The following is an 11,594-nucleotide window of genomic DNA, read 5'->3' as shown; positions in this document are numbered from 1 at the left end:
ATCTCGGCTCACTACAACCTCCGCCTCCCGGGTCCAAGCAATTCTCCTGCCTCAGCCTCCCAAGTAGCTGGGATTACAGGCACCTGCCACTATGCCCAGCTAATTTTTTGTATTTTTAGTAGATACAGGATTTCACCATGTTGGTCAGGCTGGTCTTGAACTCCTGACCTTGTGATTCACCTGCCTCAGTCTCCCAAAGTGTTGGGATTACAGGTATGAGACACCGAGCCCGGAATTCTGTGGTCTTAAGCCACTAAATTTGCAGTAATCTGTTACAGCAGCAATAGGAATAGAAAATAGTCTATTCATGTCTAAGTAAATACATACCTATACATACAAATTCTTGCCCGTCCCACTTCCCCACTTTTTTTTTAACACAATAATAACATACTGTGAAATTAATTCTACATTCCCAAGTTTTACTTATATAAGAGAAGCAGATGGCAATCAAGTAGAGGTTAAACTTACAAGAGGTTGGTATAAAATGATTTTTTTTTTTTTTGAGACTGAGTCTCGCTCTGTTGCCCAGGCTGGAGTGCAGTGGCAAGAACTTGGCTCACTGCAAGCTCCTGCCTCCTGGGTTCAGGCCATTCTCCTGCCTCGGCCTCCCGAGTAGCTGGGACTACAGGTGCCCGCCACGACGCCCGGCTAATTTTTTTTGTATTTTTAGTAGAGTCAGGGTTTCACCGTGTTAGCCAGGAAGGTCTCAATCTCCTGACCTCGTGATCCACCCACCTCGGCCTCCCAAAGTGCTGGGATTACAGGCGTGAGCCACTGTGCCCGGCCAGGATTTTTTTAAATTATAAAAACTACTCCAGATGTGGTGGCTCATGCCTGTAATCCTGTAATCCTGCCACTTTGGGAGGCTGAGGTGGGAGGATCACTTGATTCCCGGAGTTTGAGAGCAGCCTGGGCAACACAGTGAAACCCTGTCTCTACAAAATATTTTTAAAAATCAGCTAGGTGTGGTGGTGCACGCCTGGGGTCCCAGCTACTTGGGAGGTTGAGGTGGGAGGATCGATTAAGCCAGAGAGGTTGAGGCTCCAGTGAGCCTTGATCCTGCCACTGCACTCCAGTCTGGGCAATAGGGTGAGACCCTGTCTCAAAACAAAAACAAAAACCCAAAACAAAACAACATAAAAAAACAAACAAACAAAAAACAAACAAATCCCTATTTGCTCTCTTGGGTCCTCGCCTCCAAGATGACAAAGATAAGGACTTTGGGAGTCTGAGGCGGCGGATCACTTGAGGTCAGGAGTTTCAGACTAGGCTGGCCAAAATAGTGAAACCCAGCCTCTACTAAAGATACAAAGGAAACGAATAATGGTCCTGCCAAAAGGGGCAGCGGCCACATGCAGCCAATTCGCTGCACAAACTGTGCCCCACGTGTGCCAAAAGACAGGCTATTAAGAAGTTCCTCTGGCCGGTGCTCATGCCTGTAATCCCAGCACTTTGGCAGGTGGATCACCAGAGGTCAGGAGCTCAAGACCAGCCTGGCCAACATGGTGAAACCCCGTCTCTACTAAAAATACAAAATTACCCGGGCGTGGTGGCGCACGCCTATAACCCTAGCTACTCAGGAGGCTGAGGCAGGAGAATTGCTTGAACCTGGGAGGCAGAGGTTGCAGTGAGCCAAGATCGCGCCACTGCTCTCCAGTCTCCAGAGCGAGGCTCCGTCTCAGAAAAAAAAAAAAAAAAAGAGCTTCCTCACAGTATTTTGCAGCTTCATAATATTCCATTAAATTGATGTATCACAATTTATTTAGCCAGTCTCCTACTGGAGAACACAGAGTTTGTCTCCAGACTTATGTTACTATCAGTACTACTTTATATTTTATTTATTGATTTATTTTGAAACAGGGTCTCACTCTGTCACCCAGGTTGGAGTACAGGGGCACGATCTCAGCTCACTGCAACTTCCGACCCCCCGGGTTCAGAGATTCTCCTGCCTCAGCCTCCTGAGTAGCTGCGATTACAAGGACATGCCACCATGTCTGGCTAATTTTTGTATTTTTAGTATATATGGAGTTTCACCATGATGGCCAGGCTGGTCTTGAACTCCTGACTGACTTGTGATCCACCTGCCTCAGCCTCCCAAGCGCTGGGATTACAGGCGTGAGCCACTGCACCTGGCCAGTACTACTTTTTTTTTTTTTTTTTTGACACGGAGTTTCGCTCTGTTGCCCAGGCTGGAGTGCAGTGGCTCGATCATAAGTCACCTCAGCCTTGAACTCCTGGGCTCAAGTTATCTTTCTGCCTCAGCCTCCTGAGTAGCTGGGACTACAGGTTTGTGCCGCCATGCCCAGCTGATTTTCTGATTTTTTGTACAGATGTGGTCTTGCTACATTGCCAAGGCTTGTCTCAAACTCCTGGTCTCAATCAATCTTCCTGCTTCAACCTCCTGACTAACTGGGACTGCAGGGGTGTCATGGTGCCTGCCTAGCTTCATGTGTACAAATTGTAAAAAGTAAAGTAGGGGTTCCTCTTCAAAGACTTTCCTCCCCATTTAATTAGGAACAAATAGTAACTTCTCTTAGAAGCAAAATGTATTCAAAGACCTGTGCTAACATTCTCAAATATCTGCTAGTCGCGATAATCAATGTACTTTATGTTCTTCGCTCCCACAGATTAGCCTAAATATTTGCCTGGGCATGCTTATACTGGTCCAAGCAAGCATTAGGTCATAGCCTGCTCCTCTTCCTTATTTGAAGGTGTTTTTACCTTTCTCAGCATTTCACAAGTTACTTCCTCCTTTCTTTTCTTGCACTGTCATCCAGGCTGGAGTGCAGTGGCACGAACTCAGCTGCAAGCTCCGCCTCCTGGGTTCCCGCCATTCTCCTGCCTGAGCTTCCTGAGTAGCTGGGGTTACAGGCGCCCGCCACCGGGCCCGGCTAATTTTTTTTGTATTTTTAGTAGAGACGGGGTTTCCCCATGTTAGCCAGGATGGTCTCAATCTCCTGACCTCGTGATCTGCCCACCTCAGCCTCCCGAAGTTCAGGGATTACAGGCGTGAGCCATTGTGCCTGGCCTTCCTCTTTCCTTTGTTCTCCTCTACCTTTGCTTCTTTTAAAAAGTTCTAAGTTGCTAGCCAATCGGGACAAATACAGAATGTGAGGTCCCGTTTCAGCCAATGGAAACCGGACACAGCAGTATAAATGACCCTGTCTCCTTTGTTCCCTGTACTCGTGTGGCAAAACTGCTGGTGACTGTACCCTCTCTGCAGGAAGTAAAAATGGCATTGCTGAGTAAATTAAATTTATGTTCAAGTGCTAGTTCTTTATGGCACCGGGGAACAAGCATTTCAAACAGTATTAACCTAATCGGTTGCTATTAGGCCAATCATCGTCTTCAGCTGGCCACAAGAACTACCCCTCCCAAAACATTAAACAACTTGTCTGTTTCCTGACACAATTTATTTATTTTATTTATTATTTATTTATTCTTTTGAGACAGAGTCTCATTCTTTCACCCAGACTGAAATGCAGTAGTGCAACCTGAGCTCATTGCAGCCTCTGCCCCGCTGGGTTAAAGCGATTCTCCTGCCTCAGCCTCCCAAGTAGCTAGGATTACAGGCATGCATCACTGCATCCGGTCAATTTTTGTATTTTTTGTAGAGACAGCGTTTCACCATGTAGGCCAGGCTGGTCTCGAACTCCTGACCTCAAGTGATCTCTCCCAAAGTATAGGGATTACAGGCGTGAGCCACCACATCCAGCCACGAAATTTAGATTGTTATCTTGGATAAGATGGAAACAAACAAAACATAATATGAGGAGAAACATGGAACAATATTTGATTGAGTACTTCTTATTTAACACAGTACCATTCATATAACACAAAGAGCTGCAAGAAGTGCAGCTGTTCACCGAGTTCTGTTTGCTTGTCAAAGGGTCCAGTGAGAATTATGGACAAGCCTAGTAAAGACAGCATGGGTGGTCTTCACTGAGATGCTTTAGTGGGGTTGGACCGAAGCTGGGTAGTGCTGGAACCAGCAGGGAAGAGGTAAAAAGCATGTCAGGGAGCTCAGTGTGGTGGCTCACACCTGTAATTCCAGCACTTTAGGAAATTGAGGTGGGAGGATTGCTTGAGCCCAGGAATTTGAGACCAGCCTGGGCAATATAGGGAGATCCAGTCTCTTCAAAAAATAAAAAACAGGCCAGGCGCAGTGACTCATACCTGTAATCCCAGCACTCTGGGAGGCCGAGGCGGGCAGATCACCTGAGGTCAGGAATTTGAGACCAGCCTGACCAATATGGTGAAACCTTATCTCTACTAAAAATACAAAAATTAGCTCGGCGTGGTGGCGGATGCCTGTAATCCCAGCAACTCTGGGAGCTGGGGCAGGAGAATTGTTGAATCCAGGAGGTGGAGGTTGCTGTGAGCCAAGATTGAGCCACTGCACTCCAGCCTGGGTAACAGAGCCAGATTCCATCTCAAAAATAAAATGAAATAAAAATAAAAACATTAACTGGGCATGGTGGCACACACCTGTGGTCCCAGTTACACAGGAGGCTGAACCTGGGAGGTTGAGGCTGCAGTGAGCCATGATCACGACACTGCACTTCAGCCTGGGCAACAAAGCCAAAGTGAGACCTTGTTTCAAAAGAAAAAAAAAAAAGAGCCAGTCATGGTGGCTCACGCCTGTAATCCCAGCACTTTGGGAGGCCGAGGTGGGCACATCACTTGAGGTCAGGAGTTCGAGATCAGCCTGGGCAACATGGTAAAACCCTGTCTCTACTAAAAATACAAAATTTAGCCAGGCGTGCTGGTGCATGCCCGTAGTCTCAGCTACTCAGGAGGCTGAGGCACAAGAATCACTTGAATCCAGGAGACAGAGGTTGCAGTGAGCTGAGATCACGCTGCTGCACTCTAGCCTGGGCAACAGAGCAAGACCCTGTCTCAAAAAAAAAAAAAAAAAAGCATGCCAGGTAGAGCATCCTCATGAGCAAAAGGTGGGTGATCAGTGAAATAGCATCTGCCTTGGGGAGATGATTATTAAGATGATGAAATGTCCAATTTTGGGGCAGAAAACCCACTGTTCTCTGAGCCCCCCCACCTGTCTAGTCCTACAAATTAATTGATGAAACATTTGGTTTAGTACCTTCTCTCTTCCTTCTAGCACCACCTTGGGCAGATACATCAATCTTCATGTTTATTTAGTCACGTACCGGGCATCTATATATGCCAGACACTGCTAGGAACTGAAGATAGAGACCCTGTTTGTTTCAAAAAGTACTCCTGCCCCACAGCCAGCAGTGGGCAACCACAGTTTTAGGTGCAATCATAAGGCCACCCTGTGACAAAGTTCCTCCCTGTACCTGAGGAAGAACAGAAAGAGAGCGGGAAGCTTCTCAGAACCAGATCTCAGACTGGCTCCCATCTATTTGTTAAATAAACCAACAAATGACTTAACTAGGACTCTGCCAGGTGGAGGAGGAGGATAAAATAATATCAAGCAGATGGAATGGCATATGTTATGAAGTGCAAGAGATGATAATGCTGAGTGGTTGAAGGAGGCAGAAGAGACAGATAAGTGGCCGCCAGGAAGGAGGCTAAAGAGAAGGGCCATCTGTTCCCAAAAGTCATTATTATAACATCAGTTTAGGGTAAAATGTCAAGTGACTTCCATTTCTATAGCCAAAACATTGAAGGGCAAGCTTCTGCTTAATTTGCTACCTCTCATCTGCTTCTGGTTGACTTAGGGGTGAAAAACACCTCTGAGGATGGGCCAGGCGCTTGCTCCTCGGAGAAGGCGGAGCCCCGGCTCTCTCCAGCTGCAGAACAATCACACTTGTCTCCCCTGCCCCCACTTTCAGCCCACAGTGTTTTGTTTTTAATTTTTTTCACTGTAGTAAAAGATACATACAACTTTTACTATTGTTAACTTTTTTTTTTTTTTGAGATGGAGTCTTGCTCTATTGCCCAGGCTGGGGTGCAGTGGTGCAATCTCGGCTCACCGCAACCTCCACCTCCCAGGTTCAAGCAATTCTCCTGCCTCAGCCTCCTGAATAGCTGGGATTTTAGGCACACACCACCACACCTGGCTAATTTTTGTAGAGACGGGGTTTCGTCATACTGGCCAGGCTGGTCTGGAACTCCTGACCTTGTGATCCTCCTGCCTTGGCCTCCCAAAGTGCTAGGATTACAGGCGTGAGCCACCATGCCCTGCCGACAGCTGCATTCTTTTACCTCAGAGCATTTAAGACCAATAGCACAGAAGACTATCTGCCCCCCAAGACAGTTGTTTAAAACTCTACAGTCTTCATCAATGATCTCCATGATTCCAGCTACTTCTACTAATTTTCAATTGGGCATTGTGTGCAAATACTGGAAAGTAAGGCTTGCTCTCCTTTAAAACACACTTCATCACGCCGTGTAAGTGGGGAACCTCCTCTCCGTGTACGATCTCCCATCTCCTCTGCTGTGGGCCTGGCAGGAGCTGGTTTAGCAGGAAGTTGTAACTGGGTGGGGCAGTCTCAGAAACTGTCTCTTCCACACATGACCAGACAGCCCCAGCTATCTGGTTCCTGTTTAACTTTCTCAGCACTGCGGTTGACAACATAGAGCGCTAGTGAGAGACCTAGGTTTCGATTCTTCACCCTGCTCCTCTGCGCCTCAGTTCTGCTGGCTTTGTAGAATGGGCCAAGGGTCCCCACTTTCTGAGGGGTGGTAATAAAATCATGCACATGAAGTCCTGAGCACACCCTGGCTGCTACGGTAGGGCTCATTTCTTGCCCACATACACACGGGCTATGCCCACACCAGCACTCCCTGAAGCTCCGTGTGTTCAACCCTCTGCTCAGTGAGAATTCCCAGTCTGTTCTCATTGTTTGCCACAGCCACCCTTGGCAAACACCAGCCCTTCCAAAACACTGCCTGCCCTTGGTGTAGCGACTCTTTGGTCCTACGGCCACATATGGCCTACTTCTGGGACAAACTGAGTTACAGCAGTTGTCTCCAAAGAGGGTGCAGAAGCTCATTGTTGGGGGCTAAGAAAAAAATATCAGGCCATGTGTGGTGGCTCACACCTGTAACCTCGGCACTTTGGGATGCCAAGGCAGGAGGATTGCTTGAGCCCAGGAGACTGACCTGGACAACATAGAGAGACTCCTGTGATATGGTTTGGCTCTGTGTCCCCATCCAAATCTCATATAGAATTGTAATCCCCACGTGTTGCTGTTGTGGGAGGGACCTGGTGGGAGGTGATTGAATCAAGGGGCAGTTTCCCCCATGCTGTTCTCATGATGGTGAGTTCTTATGAGATCTGATGGTTTAAAGTGTGTGACAGTTCCCCCCTTCACTCTGTCTCCTGTCGCCATGTAAGATGTGCCTTGCTATATATGCCCCTTTGCCTTCTGCCCTAATTGTAAGTTTCCTGTGGCTTCCCCAGCCATGGAGAACTGTGAGTCGATTAAACCTCTTTTCTTTATAAATTACCCATGCTCAGGTAGTTCTTTATAGCAGTGTGAAAATGGACTAATACACCGATCTCTACTAACAATAAAAAAGTTGGCTGGGCATGGTAGTGTGCACCTGTAGTCCCAGCTACTCAGGAGGCTGAGGCAGGAGGATCGCTTTGAGCCCAGGAGTTCGAGGCTGCAGTGAGCTATAATCATGCCACTCTACTCCAGCGTGGGTGACACAGCAAGACTCTATCTCTAAAAACTAAAAAGAACAAACTGGTGATTTTGTTTGTCTTCATTTTTTCTGTTTTTTGAAACAGAGCCTCGCTCTGTCACCCAGGCTGGAGTGCAGTGGGATGATTATAGCTCAGTGCAACCTTTGCCTTCGGGGCTCAGTCAATCCACCTGCCTTAGCTTCCCAAGTGGCTGAGACTACAGGCTTGCACCACCACACCTGGCTAATTTTTTTGGTATTTTTTATAGAGACAGGGTTTTGCCATGTTGCCCAGGCTGGTCTCAAACTCTTGGACTCCAGTAATCCTCCTGCCCCAGCCTCCCAAAGCTAGAATTACAGGCATGAGCCACCATGACTGGCCTGTCCTCATACTTTTTTTTCTTTTGAGATGGAATCTTGCCCTGTTGCCAGGCTGGAGTGCAGTGGTGTGATCTCTGCTCACTGCAACCTCGAACTCCTGGGCTCAAAGCGATTCTCCTGCCTCAGCCTCCTGAGTAGCTGGGAATACATGCACGTGCGGTGCCACCACGCCCAGATAATTCTTGTTTTTTTTAGTGGAGATGGAGTTTCACCATGTTGGCCAGGATGGTCTCCATAGCTTGACCTCGTGATCCGTCTGCCTTGGCCTCCTAAAGTGCTGGGATTACAGGTGTGAGCCACCGCGCCCGGCCCCAGTCCTCATACTTTTAAAATCCCCATCCTCTGTTTTATAAAATACACATGTTGGAACCCAAGTAAATTAACGTAACACATAGCTTATAGATATTGGGGCTGGAGAGAAACTTAATTTTTACTGCGGGGTGTGTGATAAAAACTGCTTAAAGATCACAGGAGTGGTAGAACTGGTTAGCTGCTACCACCGTAAGAGGTAGTTACCATGGATATTCCTACCTTAAAGATGAGGAAACTGAGACACAAAGTATGCGCAGACCAGTACATGGCTGAGTCAAACCCAGGCACTGCGGAGACTATATCCTTAACTACTGTGCTATATCCTGTGACAAAAGGAAATATCTAGACGTACATCACGCGTGTAGGACTGTTTTATGAACATGAAGATATGAGTGCTGTTAAATCCCTATCTTTGCAGACATCGCTGTACATAACTGTAATCCCAGTTACTCAGGAGCCAGAGGCAGGAGAATCGCTTGAATGCAGGAGGCGGAGGTTGCAGTGAGCCGAGATCGCGTCACTGCATCCAGCCCGGGTGACAGAGCAAGACTGTGTCTAAAAAAAAAGAAAAAGCCGGCCATGGTGGCGCACCTGTAATGCCAGCTACTTGGGAGCCTGAGGCAGGATAATCGCTTGAACCCGGAAGGCGGAGGTTGCAGGGAGCCAAGATCACGCCACTACACCAAAAAAACAGACGCTGGCGGGGGGAACCGTGCTGAGGCGGCGGCAGCAGCGATGCAGGCCGATGCGGGCTGCGGCAGGCCCGCGGCGTCTGGCGGTGCGGGTGGGTGTCGGGCTGGGCGGACAGCGCCGCTGAGAGGGCGACGGGCGCATCTACGGGCGCATCCACGTGGGGATCCTTCCGACCGACGTGCGCGAGAAGGACCTGGAGGGCCTGTGCTACAAGTACAGCCGCAACCGCGAGATCGAGCTCAAGAACCGGCACGGTCTTGTGCCCTTCGCCTTCGGGCGCTTCGAGGACCCCTGAGATGCACAGGATGTTATTTATGGAAAAAATGGACTTCCTCCATCATGCAGTTGGCAGGACCTGAAGGATCACATGTGAGAAGCCCGGATGTCTGTTATGCTGATGTGCGGGGATGGTTGAGTATCCCAGAAAAGAAGTCATGGAATATGTCCTGCGTAAAGACACCAAATTCCGCTCTCATGAGGATGAAACTTCCTACATCCGAGTTTATCCTGAAAGAAGCACCAGCTATGGCTACTAACGGTCTCTGTCTGGTTCAAGGGGCCGTGACTCTCCATACCAAAGCTGGGGTTCCCCACACTACTCTCCTTTCAGGCTCTACTGAGACAGGTGATGGGAATTTTTTATTTTTTAGGTTAACTGAACTGCTTTGTGATCAGAATCTACATTCCAGATTGAGGATTTAGTGTCTTAGGAAATTTTTTTAATTTTTTTTTTTTAAAGAAGAAAACAAGACTACATAATTTCTAGCAGGGCCATAATAGCAGTGAAACATTTTAAACTGCAGAAATTGTGGTTCTGGTTCAGAAACAAGTTGTATATTTTTCACCCCTGATTATGGGAAAAAGTCAGTTCTGTCTTTGTGGGTTGCTCTGCTATGGAGAGCAACAGTTACTGTGACTGAGTCGGCCCATTCTGTTTAGAAATATATTTCAAACGTTTAGGGGGAAAAAGAAAAAAAAAAAAAGAACAGAACAGAACGTGCTGTCAGAAATTTAAAACCCTGTACTTCTGTTGTTAAACTGTGCAAACGTGATTTTTCTTTTTTTTTTTTTTTTGAGATGGAGTTTCACCCTTGTTGCCCAGGCTGGAGTGCAATGGTGCGATCTTGGTTCACGGCAACCTCTACCTCCCGGGTTCAAGAGATTCTTTGGCCTCAGCCTCCTGAGTAGCTGGGATTACAGGCATGCACCACCATGCCCAGCTAATTTTGTATTTTTAGTAGAGACGGGATTTCTCCATGTTGCTCAGGCTGGTCTTGAACTCCTGACCTCAGGTGATCTGCCCACCTTGGCCTCCCAAAGTGCTCGGATTACGGGCATGAGCCACCATGCCCGGCAAACATGTAATTTTTAATGTGTGAGGGTTGAATTCATTGGGGTTATCTTTGAATACATTGAGGTTACCTTACCTCTGCTGAATGGGTAAGGGGCAATTATTGTCCTCGGAAAACAATGTATTTTAGTTTTAAAATGGAGTACCAAAATAAGCACTTCAAAGGACATTTGTGTGAAAGGTTAAAAATAACATTCTTTTAATAAGTTTAAATTTTAGAGAAATATACTAAGACCCATATAACTGCTTCAACAAAGAAAACTTCTTCATTATCTTCATACTTCACATTACAAATTTTGTGCTACTGTTAGATGATATATTAATTTTATTTTCATTACATAAGTTGAGGAAGAAATGCAGAATCAGATTCAAATATATTACAAGGCATTAAGGGAGGTGTGTCCTGTTGCTGAATAGCAAATTGGCTGAAATCTACTTTCTTTCTTTTTTTTTTTTTTTTTTGAGATGGTCTCATTCTGTCACCCAGCTGGAGTGCTGCAGTGGCACGATCTCAGCTCACTGCAGCCTCCACCTCCTGGGATCAAGCAATTCTTGTGCCTTAGCCTCCCAAGCAGCTGGGATTACAGGCACCGCCACCACACCCAACTAATTTTTGTATTTTTAGTAGAGACAGGGTCTCACCATGTTGGTCAGGCTGGTCTCGAACTCCTGACCTCATGTGATCTGCCTGCCTTGGCCTCCCAAAGTGCTGAGATTACAGGTGTAAGCCACCGCACCGAGCCTGAAATCTACTTTCAAAATGGAAATAGGCTTTAAAAGCGCTATCCTGCCTTCTTTCTTCTTTAGAATATAACCTGGTTTTCAGTAAAGTACCAATACATGGATTAAACATATTCTCTCTCACATGGTTAACATTCTGGATGTTCTAGAAAATCATATTCGATGCATTCTTCCAGTTGCTTTAAGACCCTTGAGCTATCTGTGACAGGAAAGTCCAAGAATGGAGCTCCTGGGGTATCAGCAGGCAGCTGTCTTTGGGTTTTAAATGCACAGTTTAGAGTCATGAAGAATGGCATCAACTGCCTGATGCTGGAAACAGAATGTTGGCGCAGAAGCGGGAACTCAGTCTTCATGGTGATCTCATCAGAGCTACTGATTTCCTGCAGAAGAAACAAACCCATAGCAATGATACGGTTTTACTGAGGGCTTGAGATGGCTGGGAAGCACATGCATGTGGCAAAACCTAAGAAATAAGGTCCTTTTTTTTTTTTTTTTTTTT

At 46.9% G+C, this 11,594-nt stretch overlaps 2 protein-coding genes across 2 annotated transcripts in view; both read right to left on the bottom strand.

The window, feature by feature from the left end:
• The window catches only part of MORC3 (MORC family CW-type zinc finger 3), a 93,417-nt gene extending 81,942 nt beyond the window's left edge, over positions 1-11,475 (bottom strand). The window contains exon 1 of the mRNA XM_011987733.1: positions 11,220-11,475. The gene's annotated coding sequence lies outside the window, so the exon portion shown is untranslated. The remainder of the gene's footprint in view (positions 1-11,219) is intronic.
• Positions 10,530-11,594, bottom strand: part of DOPEY2 (dopey family member 2) — a 133,644-nt gene continuing 132,579 nt past the window's right edge. Inside the window, exon 36 of the mRNA XM_011987750.1 lies at positions 10,530-11,475. Coding sequence (XP_011843140.1) covers positions 11,224-11,475 — 252 coding nt within the window. The 3' untranslated portion in view covers positions 10,530-11,223. The remainder of the gene's footprint in view (positions 11,476-11,594) is intronic.

Source organism: Mandrillus leucophaeus, unplaced genomic scaffold (genome assembly GCF_000951045.1).
Source record: "Mandrillus leucophaeus isolate KB7577 unplaced genomic scaffold, Mleu.le_1.0 Scaffold315, whole genome shotgun sequence".
In the NCBI taxonomy this organism is placed as follows: Eukaryota; Metazoa; Chordata; class Mammalia; order Primates; family Cercopithecidae; genus Mandrillus; species Mandrillus leucophaeus.
Note: the sequence above shows the minus strand (reverse complement) of the source record. Positions and strands in the feature narration are given on the sequence as shown.